Source organism: Paralichthys olivaceus, chromosome 6, assembly GCF_024713975.1.
Source record: "Paralichthys olivaceus isolate ysfri-2021 chromosome 6, ASM2471397v2, whole genome shotgun sequence".
Classification (NCBI taxonomy): Eukaryota; Metazoa; Chordata; class Actinopteri; order Pleuronectiformes; family Paralichthyidae; genus Paralichthys; species Paralichthys olivaceus.
Window position 1 is genome coordinate 18719316 of NC_091098.1, and position 17144 is coordinate 18736459.

The 17144-nt window shown below is 43.9% G+C and overlaps 1 protein-coding gene across 9 annotated transcripts in view; it reads left to right on the plus strand.

The window, feature by feature from the left end:
- Positions 1-2542: 2542 nt before the first annotated feature.
- The window catches only part of zbtb46 (zinc finger and BTB domain containing 46), a 60044-nt gene continuing 45442 nt past the window's right edge, over positions 2543-17144 (plus strand). For 3 of the 9 annotated variants that reach the window (XM_069526935.1, XM_069526930.1, XM_069526931.1), the window contains exons 1-2: positions 2543-3067; positions 5775-5865. Coding sequence is in view for 1 of the 9 variants with exons in the window: in XM_069526927.1 (XP_069383028.1) it covers positions 15455-15554 (100 nt within the window). In the remaining 8 variants the exon portion in view is untranslated. Of the gene's footprint in view, positions 3068-4223; positions 4553-5774; positions 5866-15439; positions 15555-17144 lie in introns of those variants that run through there. The other 6 variants (XM_069526934.1, XM_069526928.1, XM_069526929.1 and 3 more) reach the window with 3 other exon arrangements.

Consider the following 17144-nt stretch of genomic DNA (forward strand, 5'->3'; position numbering starts at 1 on the left):
TGTGTGTGTGTGTGTGTGGGAGGGAGAGAGAGAGAGTGAGAGAGATCTGTGCCTGGGCATTACAGACCTACATCCTTAATCCACATGGCCTGACATTCTCCGTTATCCGGCCTGCAGCAGCCAACTACCCAGACTGATGGAGGCATGGCTCTACCCTCCTGCTTTGTCATGCCACACATCACTCCCTTAATACAAACACACGCACGCACACAAACAAACACACACACAGACACACACACACACACACACATACTACATGTTATGCTGTGCCACTGATTCTCTTCCTCATGCACTTTTCCCACTTCCTCAAACCTACAACAATTCCTGGTCACAGCAGGACTATTTCCCAAGAAACAAGCCCCTCCTCACTTCCTTATTGGCACACACACAGACACACACACACACACACAAAGTCACTCTCAAAAGCATTTTACTGCAAGTCGAACCTCATTTCCAATAAAAACAGACAGATTGTGTAAAAGTTGTTCTTCCGCAGCTTTGTTTATACAAACCACAACCACAGTCGAATCCATTTGAAAAGTTTGGTACACATTACTCAGTACACTCACTCAACTACTGCACAAATTTAAAGTACTTGTACTTTACTTGGGTATATGACTTTTATGCTGCTGTATGCGTCCCCTTCTACTTTGTTATAAAATAGCGTAGGCTACTTTTCACCCATCTATATTTTTCTGCAGACTATCGTTATGGTTTCTTTTCAGATTAAATCTATTTTGCTTCAACATATTTTAAGATTAACATAAAGATTATTTTAAAGATAAAACCTCCTTTTGACACATTACATTAAAAAGATGTGTCTAACTGAGGCCACATTTCAGATATCTCAAAACTTGTCAAATGTTTTTTTTCTTTTTACCTGCCAAAAGCCCAGAGAAGTAAAATGATCCTGTATTTCACAGAGAAGCTAAAGGTTAGAGAGACATCAAAACAATCACAACACATTTGTAAGACAACTTATTTTGTTCCCTCTGCTTCATTAGTTATCACCTTTAATGACCTGGTGACCTCTCAGATTGACCTTCAGATCCATTGGAGAGGTCGGACCACTTTATAGAATCTAACCGGGACCGTTTCTCACCAGGATGAGTGCTTTAAATTTTGATGATTTGAAGAAGTGGCACAGTGATAAAGTGGGTATAGCACTGTTGCCTCACAGCAAGAACATACCTGGTTTGAATCCTGGCTTGGCTGGGGCCTTCCTGTGTGGTGTTTTCATGTTCTCTGACTTGCAGTCCAAAGACATGCATATTGGAGTGAGGTAAATACGACACTGTTTATTAGATGTGAATGTGAGCATGGTGGTTGTTTGTCTCTATAGTGGAGTATATGTCAGATATATATGTATATAGTCAGATTTACCTTTAGCCTCAGCGTGCCCTCAGGTTTGGCTTTAAACATTATTGCCATTAAAAGGCCAAAACACCTGATTATGCCATGGTACAACTGAGGATTATTATTTTCACTATAACACGGAGCTCTTCTTTCCTACCTCTCCTCACTTCCCCATTTCCCCCCGCTTAACCCAACATGTCGATGCAGATAGCCGCCAACACTGAGTCTGGGTCTGGAGGTTTCATCCAGTAAATGAAAGAGTTTTTTTCTCTCCACAGTCACCAAGGCATTTGCTCACTGTGGGAAATGATGGGTTTAAGGTCAATTTAAGGTCTTGAACTTATTATGTTATGATTTGGTGCTTAAAATTGAACTTCATTGGATTTATTCAAAATTCATTTTTTGCCATGGATTTTGTGTAGCACTTTGTAACCTTGCTATACAAATAAAGTTAATTTCATAAAGTTATTAGTATACGTCAGCCCTATGGTGACGGGTCCAACACTCAAACAGGATAAGTGGTCTAGATAATGGACAGATGGATGATTTAAGAACATATTACTGATTATACTACTTTATACTACTATACTACGATTTTGAGTCCAGTACTTTGCAAATTGCAATAGAGTATTTGGACATTTACTGAGTTAAAGAGCCTGCTTACTTCCCACAACAGTGAGTACTTGACCAATTAGGACCAGTACTGTACATTTAATTTCCTGTCAGGAGATATACTGCAATACTGATGTGTGATACTTTCTAGCATTTCAAGAAACCACTGGTCGTGTCGTTCTCTCTGTTCTATCTCACAAGTGTTTAATAATCCTCTCATAATTTCCCCCTTAACATTAAAACAAATCACAATGATAAATCATCCATCCTGAGTGAGAAGAGGAGAGGCCCCTGTGGTGGAATTACCCCAGACTTTTTCTTTTTTTATATACTAACCACTGGACTGCATGCTGCACGTCACGTGGCTCACAAAGGTGTTTTCCAGCCAAACAGTGTCAAACTGTAGAAATGTCAGTCTCCTGTGTTTTGTAAATGTGACCGGCTGGTGTTTTCTTGCTGTTGCCACAAGAGGGGGTAAGTTACATGAAGCCCCTGGTCATTATTGAGCCCTATGGCAACAAACGCACGACCCATAAGCCCCATGGATACAACATCCCACTGCTTACATCACAACACAGACAATTATCATTATTATTATTACTATGATTATTGGTGTTGTTGTTTTTGTTATAGTCTATTAAATAACAGATAAGACAAGACTTATATCAGATGGATACATGCGTGTCTCATTTCCTGACTCTGCCCAGAGAGAGAGAGAGAGAGAGAGATCCGGGGACACGGATAGAAAGAGAGAGAGAGAGATTGCACGGGCAGAGTGAGATAGAGCGAGAGAGAGACATAGATATGCACAGAGGAGGAGGAGAGGGAGGAGGGGGAGGCTCCTGATACCAAGACACGGAAAAGCAGGGGAGGGAAAGAGAGAGAGAGAGAGAAAGGAGAAAAAAAGGGGCTGGTGGAGGAGGAAGAGCGGGGAGTGGGAGAAAACAGGGGGAATAACACTTGAAGGAAGCACACGGAGGAGAGGAAGGACAGTGGCCGGTGCCGTGGACATCCCCTCCGCTCTGCGCTCAGGCTGTCACCGCGGATTGGACTCCGAAGGACCGACACCGCGTCCACCCCAGACCCCATGGGGTAACAGGTATGTCTGACTTCCTCATGTCACTACTCCACCTCTCTTTCTTTCTGCTTTATTAAAATCCAGCCTCGCTCCGCTGCGAACAGATTTCCATCCAGACGCGTCAGGTTTTTTATATATTTTTTACATCATGTCAACAATTAGTTTTCTCCCCCACGGAGCCGTCGCGTCTCCGGCTGATAGTTGGTGTCCGCGCAGGTTATTTGGAGACATGACACAATGCAACTCTTCGCAGCCGCGGCTCTGTGATCTGTTCTATGAAGGCCTGTCTGTTTTTTGGTTTTTTATTTTTATTCTTTATTCCAGTCCATCGGCACCACAGCCTGAGTGTGTGCTGACAGCTGAATACTCGGCCGAGTGAGCAGGCTCCAGTCTGAAAGTACGCCTACCTGTTCCATACGTGACAGCCAGCTGTCTGTTGCGCTTGTTGATATTTGGAGAAGCTGTCAGTCTCTGACGGGGATCGCACATTGTACATTTCTCACATTGTGTCGATGATAATGGAACAAACATAGTGAGGTAAAAAAAAATCCCAGTTTATATCTTCTTTATAATGCGTGTTTTTATAAATGGAAAGTACTTTTAAATTGGATGTTACGCACGCAGAGCGCACAGGGGAACATACATTTCCAGTTTGCAGAACATTAGTTTGAATGAACGTGATACACCTGCACACATGTGCCTTTAGAAATACCTGCTAACACATGCTCAGGTTGTGCAACCACATGATGTGTCACTTCATCTCCCTCAGTTTGAGTTTGATTCCAGCTGATCGAGCGGGATCCTGGAGAAACGTGCGAAGTTTTTGAACGCATGAGCCGCGGTGCCAGAGCGGCTGCATGGGGCATGTCGGGCACACACACACACACACACACGCATATATCGTGCCACACAAAGTGGGCTGCAGGGTGATGCTCCGTGCAGCAGTCAGTCTGCAGGGGATTCAAAATGAAAGCGCTCGGAGGCTGGAAGACAAGAGGGCTTAAACCCTCCTCCTTCTCCCCTCGATTAACCCTCCTAAAGGGGGATTTCTCCAGCTGGAAATTTCTGCTGCGTCAACACCCAGCCCTCGAGTACCAGACAAGACAGGGGTGGAGGTGGTGGTGGGGGGATTTTGTTTGCAGATGGTGCTGTCGGGTAATTTTTCTTGTAATTGCCGAGGTACTGCCACCTGATCCATTTCGAGAGTTGAAAAGTGTGGCGTCAAGTGTTCGCTGTTTACTGGCGACTGGAGCTGAAAGCGTCTCAGGCTCGCTGCTCCTCTGTCTGCCTCCTGTGCTGTGTGTGTGTAAGTGTGTGTGTAAATGTGCGTGTAAGTGTGTGTGTAAGTGTGTGTGTGTCTGCTGTCTGTGTCTGCCCTCTCTAACCGGCCAGTTCCGTCTTCCTCCATTTTCTGCCATGCTTCAGAGGGGAAGAACACCCACTAGTTCCCCCGCACGCTGTGCACGCCCGCAGCACTAAGCGTCCTGGCATGTGTCCTGCAGCCAGGTGAGTCCTGAGAAAGTGACAGATATCAGCTCATGTCGCTCATTAGCCTCGCTCTGAGGTTTTCTGAACTACTTTAGATTGTGTGTCATAGAGCAACACCGGGTTTTCTTCCTCTGGAGGGATTTGTGATCACTTTGTGATATGATGTTAAGTCTGGATAGAGTGTGTTGCTGATCATTTGAGAGCAAAGGGACATGAAGCCACATTGTCAGCTACTGACTTTATATCAAACCACCACACAATTTACAGGAGATACCCCACTTCATCCTGATGGTCAGTGTGTGTGGTGTCTAGTTATTTCTTTGCTTAGTTTGAGGAACTTTCCAGCACAGGGAAGTCATTTCAAACTTTGCTGTAAAGTGTTTCTTATGAGCTCAGGACTGTAACTACGTAAACAGCTTGTTAGATCCAAGATTTTTTCTCAGTTTGACATCGGCTAACTGGATCTTAGGGATTAATAGACCATCTAGTGATTATTCTAAATTGTCTTAGGCCTCTCTGGATTTGTGTGGTTGTTTTGTTCTTCTGCGAAGAGTTAAGGGTTGGCACTTAACATGATAAACCCTCAAGTCTTTTATTCAGTAATTCAATTACTGTTGGCGTGTCTGTGTTTATCTACATGCGTGTGTGTCCGTCCATGAACATTTTGTCTGAGCTTAGCAACAGTATCTGATTTTAATGCTGACTGCCTATATTTGGTACCTTGACGTGGACTATCTCCCAGAATGCTTTGTGTCTTTGTGTGTTTGCCCCGTCTGAGGTGGCTTCCCTGAGGTGGCGACTGTGTAGCGTTATCATTGCAAGAGCGGTGGGCATCAGTGTGCGTGCGTGTGTGCGTGTGTGTGCACCTTCTCCATCTGTGTTTTCCACGGGGAAAAAGTAATACAGACCAAGACAATAGCCACAAGGATGAGTGGGGGAGGAGAGTAGGCGAGATCGGACGAAAGATGGAAAAAATATTAGCCGTGCTTGTATGAGTACAAAGGAGGATTTGAAGCACTTTCCACTTGTGTAGTCTCTCATGAATGGACCTTTAAAGTTGGTTATAATACACAAGTTAAATTTACTTTTCACTCTTTGTCCTGGTCAAAGCCAAAGTTGCCGTGTGGTGGAGGTTGTTACTCTTGTATATTACCAATGAAGGTTGTGAGGAAGGGGGCCTTCCTCTCTTTTGGAGCTGGAGCCACTTGCCTATTTGCTGTATTTGTGTGTGTTTGTGTAGGCCTGCTGGTGTTTAGGTGGAGCTTACTGCTCCCATGCTGGTTGGGAGCTGATCCGTGCCACAGCAGGCTTCAACTTACACCAACCCGGGGGTAAGTGGTGTACACTGCCCCCTCACAGGAGCACGTGTGCATCTTTGTATGTCGACAACATGACAATAAATTGCACACACGTTAACCTCATCTACATTTCTCCAGAAATAGAGAAAAGAGGCCAAATGCTCCATGAAGACACATTTGTTCCCCAGTTAGAAAACTTATACACCATTCATCTCTCTGCGTCTATCTCCCTCTGCCAGTTCTCTGGTCCTGGTCCCCCCTCGGAGTTCACTTGTTAATGGAAACACCTGTTAGGCTTACACTCTGCAAAATGAACCGTTTACACTCGAATCATGTGCACGACTTACATGAGACACCACGTCTCTCCAGAGTTTTCTGACAACTCTGTTTTTCTGTGTAATCTGTCATGCCGTGAACATTATCATTCTCACGTCTGATTTTGTGCGAACACAGCTTGGCACACATTAACCCGTGGAGCCAAACCACCTCCATCCCCCACCCCCACTAATAACTCCCAAGGCTTTTTAGCTTAACCGCTTCTATAGCTCATTGTGCAGTGCTGAATACAGGTGTTCCTCATCCCCCATGGGGTTACATGGATGCTGTGGGGGATGTGTGTGTGTGTGTGTGTTTGTGTGTTACAGCTGTCCTCTCTATCCACCTATCTCACATACTACCCCCTCCTCCACAGCATGGAGAACAGGTGAGTTTAAGCCACCCCCACCTCCACACGCACACACAAACACGCTCTCCACCACCCCACTTGTCTTTTCACGTAGGTGTTAATATTTCATAGACCTGCACGCATGATAGGATGTCAATGCAAGCAAGAAGCCCTCTTTTCTTTTCTCTATTTTTTTATTTTAAATTGGGAGCTAACTTGCAGTTGTCACCGTAACGTTTCTAATCTACGACTGACAATTTAACGACCAGAAGCAAAACTACACTTTGATTGTAGCTAAAAATAAACCCAAGGGATTATTTTATGGAGTAAAACAAAAAATATGGCACAATGTCAGAATTTTTCATAGAAGTTGTTGATATTGCGAAACACGTTTTGGATCACCCGTTGCCGAGGAGGCAGATGAGGGATTTCGTCAGGGTGTTTTTTTTCTTTTATTTAGGAATGCAGATGTGATCCTTAAACCGGTTCCCATAACAATCACATTATTCTTATTTTCTGATGCATCCATCTCAGAAGCTTGGCGATCATATAGACTAAAAAAGAAATTGTTTTCTGCTTAATGCAGTCCTAATTATTAGTTTTTAAATCCTGTATATTTTCATTTGTTAAGATGCTGCAGCAAGCGTGCGTCGGGTAATGCACGCCAGATGTGCCTATTATCACGTAGGTATCTGTCAGTGGTTAACAAAATAAGGGAAGAGATAAAAACTCTATCTTTATGTTTTTAATGCTTCACATGTTTTTGATTTTTACATATAACCTCCATAATTACTCAGCTTAGTATTTTAAGATGCTCTGACTGAAACATTTCCTTCCACCTCCTCAAAGGAGGCGATGATTTCATCCCTTTGTGTTTGTTGGTTGTTTGGTTGTGTGTTTGTCTTCAAGCAAGATTACTGAATTACCAAAATAACACAACAGATTTCCATGAAACTTGGTGGACAGATGCGTTATAGGTCAGAGAAGAACCCATAACATTTGAGTTTTGATCTGCATCAGGGGATCTGGGATTTTTTTCTTTCTTTCAAATTATGAGGTGGGGTGTTTTTCAACATTGATTCTTGAAACTTAATGGGACAAATGAGGCATGATTAGGGCACTGATATTTATGAGTGTGTGAAAGGTGATCTAGTTGATTTCTGTTTTAATGCTTAAAATTTTTTATTTAACTTCTTTTTTATTTCCTTTTCTTTTACATTTGAACATGTTTTTATTTTAATCTATATTGTATGTGAAGCTCTTAGAGCTGCATTTCTTGTACAGATAAAATTTATTATTATTAGTAATAATAATTTAAATGGTTTCATCAGGGGACTGTTGGGCCTTGGCGGAGATATGCGCGTCACTGTCATCAGTTCTGTCTTCTATCGTCTTTATCTTTTAGAATCATGAAAGAATCGTGTCTATTTTCAAAGTTAAAGAAAATGTATTTTTCCTCGTCTCGATCACCTCGATCTGTGCGATTCACACAATATCATGAAACGTCAGCCACTAATATTCTGGTAATGAGCTGACATGGGAGTGATTTCTGTTGGATTTCAGACTTATTCCTTTATCATTAACTAGATCTTCTGCAGAGGGATTGATTCTCCTTTATTTGGCTGAGTGTTGTACAGCTGTGCAGGTTGGTCATCTTTAATGCTGTATAATTACCTGGCTGTGCAGGACTGGTAAACCAGTGGGAAAGAACACACACACACACACACACACACACACACACACACACACACACACACTCTTTCGAAGTACTCTATCGACAAGATAGTTAGCGTCCTCAGCTCTACTCTGCAGAAAGGTCACCATCTTTTCAGTCAGATTTATATAAGCTATTAAGAGCTTTAAGGTTCGGGCTTGAAAAATCTCTTTTTTTTGTCGTGATGTCTGGGTTTTGCAAACTGCTGAAAGCTTTGGATAAGTTGTTAGTTGTTATTTTCCCAGTGAAAGAGTTTGTCTTTTATACGCACAGTGTGAGTATTTGATGAGAAATTGAGTGGCTTTGAGCAAATACATCTTTAGAAACAGTCAACTAGCCTCAGGCTCTGGCTTGTGAGAGATTTCCATATCAAAGCTCAGGTGAGGGAGAGAGTGAGGCAGAGAGAGAGAGAGGGAGGAAAAGAGGGGACGTAGAGGAGAGAGAGAACGGGGGAGAAGGAGTGAGGAGTGGGAGGAGGTGATGAGAGGGGGGCTGATGAAACACTCCAAAAGAGTTCCAGCCCTTGTTATAATGTCTCTTTTTTTGTGCGGCACAGTTTAGTCTGTGTGTGTCCGTGCTGTCTGTCTCTGCATTAAAAAAACACACAGAGAGAAAAGTTGGAAAGACTCAAACACAAACTGACACCTTCTCTCTATTCAGCACCACACAAACACTGTCTCCACAACCTCATGTTGACTGGTGCTGACCGCCGAGACACTGCGTGGTGCAGAAAATGGTTTTTCTCCCACTAATACTGCGTAACATCTGACCTGCCAGCTTCTGCCAATATTTGGATCCCTGTTTAATATTATTACCGACGCATAAAACCATCATTTTCCCTGGAAATATTTCTCCTCTTTTGCTAAAAAGTACCAGCTCTGACCCCATGGAGTAGTTGGCGACTCTCTAATTAATGGATGGAGTTTTTTTTCCGTTTGCGCCTTTCAAAGATGTGTGTGTGTGTGTGTGTGCATCTGCATGTGTGTGTTCCTGATGAACATTATCCTGCTTTGTAGAGTTTTGTAATCCAGCCATGGACTCGGGCTAGAGTGCTAAAGTGCTGCTAACAAGGCCTGTTTAACATTCTCTCCCCTGCTCAACATACAATTATTCCACTTCGCTGCCATTAACATGTACAGTAGAACTGTGCTTTTAATTGGCCTGATATGACTAATGCCAGATCAACTTGGATTTGCTAATTAGTTTTTGCTTTAAAAGTGCCATCAGGACATGAAATATTCATTGATGTGAGGTGGAGCGAGGACTGTGGGTGGTATTAGTGGGATATTAGTGGTATAGACAGGCTGCTGGGAGAAGAGATTGAACCTACGTTGGCCTGTTGTGGTTGGTTATTCATACTTTGGGCGAGGTGTTAGTTTTTCGTCATAATTTTAGACACCCACACACACAAAGCCACACGTTCATCCCGCGCACGCACACACCACCTCCATTCTCTGCATCACAAGGCCACCTCTTCTTCTTTTCCAGACCCCTCCTCCTCCTCTCTCTCTTTTCTTTCTCATCCTGCTCTCACCTCCCCCTCTGCCTTTCTCCCCCTTCCCATTATTTTCTTCTGTTCTTTCCCCCCCACTTGCGTCCTCATCCCACATCCTTTTCTCGTTCCGTCACTTCACCCCGCAGCTCCACCCCCGTCCTCCCCGTGCCCTCTGCTCCGTCCCAGCTGCATCTCCCTTTTTTCTTTTTTACTCCCTCTCCACTCCTCCTCTCCCTCATCCTCCTCCACCTTCTCCTTCTCGTTTTTCCCTCCCACTCCTTAATCTTCCACCTCTCCTCCTCCACCACCCCCTCCTCTTCTGTAAGTGGGCCAGGTGCCTCCTGTGGCCTCCCCTACTCTATTTCTCATTTTTACCCTTCCTCTACTCCCTTTCTCATTTTTACCCTCTCCCTGTTCCGTTTCTCATTTTTATCCTTTCCCCTGACCCTAGTTCATATTTATACATCCTTTTAATGCAACAGCTTGCAAAAAATGGACGCTGATTCTAGTTTTCTGCTCAAACATAAACACTTTTCTCTTTCTCTTATCTGCCAAGTTGAGCCGTCCAAGTTAGAATAACTTCTCTGTTCAGGTTCGAAGGTGACTTCTCTAAGGAGAAGTGGTGTTGTCTTGATATAAACAGACTTTTTCTGCTTTAAAAAACTGATCCTAAGTGCATATTATCATGTGACCTTTATAAATCAGCGATAGAAGTGGAGCTCCGTCTTTGTTGCTGGACATTTTATGAGCGCTCCTGCGTTCCTATAGTTCCCTTTATGAACGAGAGATGTGAGGCCAACAGAAGTGAGTAAGTTCACATCCCCTTTTCTGTGGCGAGGGGCAAATTCCCCCAACGGCCGTCTCACTGCTCTTTCCAGCTCCACACTGAAACATGCACATACATGAAAGTCCCATTGTTGCCGTCTTTTTGCTCTCTTACTGCTCTGTGAATGCACACGAGGAGCTGAAAATGCATTTTTTACCTCACCCCTTGTATTTTCTATTCCTCTTTCACTCATTGTCATTCTCTTTGGTTTTGTCTCTCGGTGGCTCTTTCCTTTGCCCTCTTCATTTTTAACTCTCTTTCTCAATCGCACAACCCTCCCTCCTGTCTTCTATCTCTCTCTCTCCCCCCCCCGCTTGTTTTGGTGTGTGCGCTGGTGTGTCACGGGGGGGTGGCGTTTGATTGGTAGTTGGTGGTTTGGACGGACACCTGATACTGGCACTGCCTCACAATGTGGGAATGTGTGACTTCTTCAAAATTAGGTTTCCAAGGTGGGTGTTGTCCTCAGCGATGGCGAGCACGATCATGAGAGTTTGCACAGTGGTCCTTTTGTCTCTGCCTCCCTCTTTGTGTTTCTTTATGTCTGGCTTTGCCACTATTCTGTACATGAATTTTATTTGCAGCTCTTCCCGTCACTGTCGTGGGGAAGAAAAGCAGCGATGGCTCCAAAAGCCTGCGAGCCATGGCAGCCGTTAATGTTAGTCAACAGGTGACAGTCAAATGTCAAACCGCATTTGGGTAAACACTTTCTGAGTGAAAAGACGGAGGGGAGGGGGTGATGACAGAGGAGGGCTGGGGACAGAATTGAGGATCCAGGTGAGGCGTTTGTCTGGCTGAACCTCGCTTTCCGTAAATCACAGAGGACATGGCCGCCTCGAGCCACACTGCCTTATATGCAAAAAGTTACAAAAACTTTGAATGCAACTTTATTTTTGTCAGTATAGCTTTAGCAACATGAACAGGCAATCACCACACAGCACAGGAACAAAGACGACTAACAACCTTTAGATTCTCATCTTCCCCAATTACTATAATTCAGCAGAGGGAACTGAAAGGATCAGTGAAGGGGCCGAGCGTCACTATCGTCGCTCGTGTTAAAGGTCTGTGGTGATACAGTGCACTCTATATTGAATTCTCAAGTCTCGCAGACAAAATAAGAGTGTCGTGCATGTCCGATTCTCCAGTCGTCCACTACGCAACGCTACAGTAGATGAGAAACCCACCGAGGCTCTGCAGCCATCGATCCAGTTCCTTCTGTCTTCTGCAGCCTCAACACCACTTTTCCCATTTGTTCTGTTTCTCTTTTCCTCTCCCCGTCTCTCTTGCATCTCCCGCCTGCCTCCGCCCTCTTCATACCTTTCACTGTCTCTTTTCTGACTCCAAAATGTGAGTCTCTCTATATTTAGATGCTCCTCTCCGCTCCCCTTGATTTCTCTTCCTTTATCTCACGTCCTTTTTTTTTTTTTTCCTGCAGTTGAAGGACGGATTCGCAAAATGCTCCGCGAGATTCATCAGTGTTGTATAGTAGCTGCTTTTTGATCAGCTTGATGAGTGACAACAAGGCCCCGGGCTATTATATACAAATGTGTTTTTTTATAAACACTTCTCTATCTATATGTAAATCACTGTGCCACTCACTTGCCGTTGTACAGTGGTTTGTGGGAGCGTTACTTATAAGTGAATGTTGCATGTTGAGGGCCAAGGTAATGCATTCAAAGTGTGTGTTTGTGTGTGTGTGCTCTGCCATGTTTGTGAATTAGATTAGCAGGGAGTGAAGTCTCCCTTAATATTTGCTCAGGGGGGATGTGCCTGTTGAACTTGTGAGTACACACTTAAGCGGCGGCTTCTTTTTTTTCCTGCTCCCCTCTTTGCGTGAGCTCATTGTAAGCCGTGGCCCAGTGTGGATTTGAGAAAGATGCCTCTGTTTGCTGTCTTGACAGAGCGACAGTCACACGGAGTTATGCACACAGACACACTCTCTGGACACCCGCCTCGGCACCAGATCGCGACTGGCCGCCAGTGTTGAGTCACCATCATTCAGTCCCTCACTTGCACATTCGAAAAACCGCACACATTAACAAACAACAATTAGCTTTCAGTCATCAGACTTTTCACACATTTATTCCTTCAGGACTGGTATTGTCGTACCATATGTTCATTTTTAACATTTTCTCCCTCTTGGTAACCCTTTGTTTCATTTCCTCCATACTGTTCACTTGCTTTGTTTCTGCATGTGTGTGTGTTTTAGACCTCGGTGGCTGCAGCTCAGGAACAGGCTGCTTGTGTTCTGTGCTGTACAGTCGTGTGTAGTTGAGTCGTGACAGTTTGCTTTTTTGCTGTGAGAGGTTCAGTGTTCAGACACATGAAAGTTACACACACATACACATGCACACGCTGAGGGAGTTTTGAGCCCATCCTGAGCCTCATGCTGTTATCATCACTCCAGCCACAAAACCAGTTGGTACTTTTCTAAACCTCAAGGTCTTAATGTTTTTATAGCTTCTGTCTGTCAAAGTCCTCATTGTAAAAAAGTAATTTTCAATTGCTGAGATCTCGTCCAATAGTTTGAGGAACATCAGTGGGCACACATAATGTGAGTTATAAATCCTCACTGCACACATATGCACGGCAAAATTTTGTCTAATTACGGGACATTTGGTTGTCATGGTACAGCTCAATCTGCTTGGAATTATCGTCATCATACAGCGATATCTGAGACACTCATGTGCCGACAACGTTGCAGCAACAGATTTGGAAGATTTCAACTTCTGTGTTTATGTTTGGTGTGAAAGAGCTTGACCGAAGGACACAGAGCCCTGAACTCAACCCCATCAAACACCTTTTGGATGAACTGGAAGGTCAACTGCGAGTCAGGCCTTATCGCCCGGCATCCTCGCACCGAGCTCACTAATTCGCTTTTGGCTGGATGGGAGTGAATCCCTGCAGCCTGGTGCCAGAATCATGTTTTCACAAGAGTGGAGGCTTTTATAGCAGCATATGAATGTAGGTGTAATGCTCGGGCAACCACATACACTGTTGAGAACACATAGTACTGTTAGCCAAAGATGAATGAGGACATTTTTGCTAAATCTATTGGATGCAAACTGCTGTAAGTTTCATTTGTAACCAGTTAAAAAAGTCATACACATATTTTCGGTGTGTTTTTGCACAAGCAGATGAGTTTCCAAACAGTTGCAGAGAACTGGGTTTCTCACCAGGAGACCAGTGCAAGGTGGTGTGGCCGCAGTAAATGCGAAAACGCCACCACCTCATCCCTTCCCCATCACAGCTAACATCAATCTCCTCCCACCTGCAAACAACCAAATACACTTCCTGTTGGAGATTTCACTGCCCTGTAGCACACAGGTACATTATTCAAAACGTGCAGCCTCCTCCCTGTCATGAAATGAGACTTAAAGCTGAGTAATTATGAGAAAACACACAAGTACATTTCCCTTAAATCCAGTGAAGTTCAGAGGTGATTAATGAGAGATGTTTAAAAAAACGTAACACTCTAACTAATAATCCTCTTGTTGCATAATTTAATTATCAATCAACACACACACGTTTATACTGACTACATATTCTTTATGCATCACTTGCACAATTATTGCCGGTGAGGTAGATAAATAGAAGATTTATCTACTGGTCATTTGATGTTTGAACGACTCCTCAGTTCAGGACTCCACCCCTGTTTGCATAGGTGGCTATATAGTCCTGGCTACTCCTCCAACAGAAACACCTATCAAACAAAAGAAACACTGTCTGATTATCTGTTTCTCAACCCCCCCAATCCTTTTCTTCTCCCTTTATCAGCTCTTGTGTCTCTCTTTCCTTTCACCTCCCTTCTGTGTTGTCTCGCAGTCCTCCTAGTCCTCCCCTCTCCGCTACTGCCTCCCGCTCTCCCCCTGTTTTCATTTCGGGTTCTCCGACAGTGGTAATGAGATGTTTCATTATTTGCATTCCGCAGCTTTTAATAGAGAGAGAATTTAGGCTAAGCCCCGGGTCGTCAGTCAGGGAGTTACCATAGGAGACATAGTGGGCTTTGGAGCCTAGAGAGAAAGACAGCACAGGAACTACATGCACACAAACACATGCACAAGTCTGGGAGAACAGGAAACAGAAAAAACATGCTTCTAAAACACAAAAGACGTGAAAAAGAAAACAAATATCTCCAGGTAAAGAAGCGGCATCATGAACATTGAAGACACTGACAAAGATGTCAAGGAGAGTTTGTGGTGATAAGATGCCGAAAAACATTATCTGGGTGCTGTAAACTTGATCATGTGATCTCTGCAGAGGAGTCGCTTCCTGTCTCTGCCTTCTGCACCTGCCAGCTCCACCTCTCGCCTGAATAACGCAAAATTGATGCTGTTGTGAACGTGTCTTTGCAGAAAACCTCCCGCTGCGTTGTGCATGTGTGCAAGGCAGACTGAGGGTAAACTCTCTGGATTTTACCTGTAGGTCATGTCTGAAAAACAGCTTAAGTGACACTTAGTGGGTCATTGGAGGAACTTGAGGTGATGCTGTTTCTGATTGTAGCAGTCAGGCAAAAGGACAAAAACGTTTGCGTCTTAGAGTGACACCTTTTTACCGGCAGCTCTGGGATAATCTCAGTCCATCCTTACTGGGGCTGGATTTCCACAAGATCACTCGCGGCTTAACACCTGTGTGCCTGAAGGTGAGAGGAAAAGGTGGCAGAAAAGAGCCGGAGCTGATGAACTGTATGTCTGTGTCATCAGCTGGATGGGAGGGCTGTTTGTGCAGCTCTTTTGGCAGGTTATCTCAAAGTGAACATTTGTAAAAGTTCCATAGTGTGGAGGTCTTCGAGTGTGGAGGACGGTCCAGGTATTGTTTTCAGGCAGCGACTGCAGGGTGCGACCGAAGGGGTGGGGTAGCGGGTGGTGAAGGGAGGCAGCGCTAAGTCTCCCTAAGCCTCCTGGATCCTCTTTGGTCCCTCTCCACATGACATGGCTATCCTTCTTTGAGTCAATCTCTTCCTCCACCTTGGCTCCTTGGACGGCGGCCAGAGAAACAGACAGTGGACAGAGAAATGGAGAGCAAGGTAAAGGTGCAAAATGTGGCACGATTAGAGCTCCTGGTGGAGTGGAGAAAATAAAGGTGGACAGATGGAGGGAGCACGATAAAAGAAACATGGGAGCTGACAACACAAACCCAAACAGTGAGATATAAAGAAGTGGGAGATAGAATGAGAGAGAAACATGTACGGTGGTTTATTTTCAACAGGAATATGAAGGACAAAGAAGCTAAGAACGAGTCTTTCACAGCTAATAGCATTGTTTTGTTATTATTTTTTTCCTCCTAATTGCAGCTTGCCTGTGTGTGCATGTGTGTTATTTTTGTCTGCCTCGTTGATGGGCTGCCACCCTGGCTTGTCCCGGAAGGCTGCCAGCTCCGTCGGATTGGGGATTAACCCCGGGATAATGGCCTTGATGCCCAGTTGAGTGGAAGCAAAGCTGTTTAAAAAATATTGGCTGCTGGAGTCACTCTTCCTCTCTTCTTGTCTCCCCCTCCTTCTATCTTTATCGTCTCTGGGATTCTGTTCTATCTATTTTCTCTCTGCCTTCCACCGTTCTTTATCGCTCTCGTTCTCTGGCTCAACCGTTTTTCTTTTGACTTACTACTTTACTTCTGTGTAACATCAGCGTATGTTCAATAAATCAAATTTTATTTGTAAAGCCCATTTTCACAAATCACTGTCTCAAAGGGCTTCAAAAGCACGACATCCCCTGCTCTTAACTCTCAGCAAAAGGAAAAACTACCAAAAAACCCTATTAACAAAAACAACATAGAAACCTCACAGAGAGCCACATATGAGGGGGACCCCTCTCCCAGGACAGACAGAAGTGCAATAGATGTCGCTAGCAGCAGAGCTATATTCTATTGTGGATTTGAAAATAATCAATAAAAACATTTCAATTGATATTACTAATAGAAACTAATAGAATTAAAAGCTGCTCCTATGATACTTTCATCTTAATTCCACTTGCCCACTATTTAATTTTTTCCTAGTATTTCTTCTTTTTATATAGGAATAAAGTCTACTGCAATCAAATCAATTCTTTCTTCCTGGCCTGTAATTTTTCATCGATATTAGCATATCATGTCAAAGACTTTTTATATCTTGTTCTGTACGCTAACATTTGTTTAACTTTGCATTGAAGGCTTTACATAATACATAATTCATTCTGTTCAGACCTACCAACCTGTTTTCAGAAAGTACATCTATGATACGATGGTGCGCTGGTCCAAGTCACGACTGGAAAATATGCAAAAAGGAACATGTTGCATTTTTAGCCTGACTGATGAAACAAAATGTAGCCGAGGCATGAAGCTGGGAGAGTTGACAACATGAACGCCGGCGTTTGGCTACTGAGTCTCGACTTGATGTCCCCTCCTCCTTCACACGTTCATTCACTTCTTCGGTCTCTTGCCAGTTTCTCCTTCGTCTTCCCTGCTGATTTTGAGCTAAAGCGCCAAGATGAAAAAGTAGATGTGAAAAGGAGGGAAATTACTGCAAACAGAGAGTCCTTTCATGTAGAAGTGAGATGACCTGATCATGTAAAAGTACATAAAGAGTGGAGTGTTTAGTGTTATTGTACATGATTATTAAAACTTACTCAACCCTGCATTT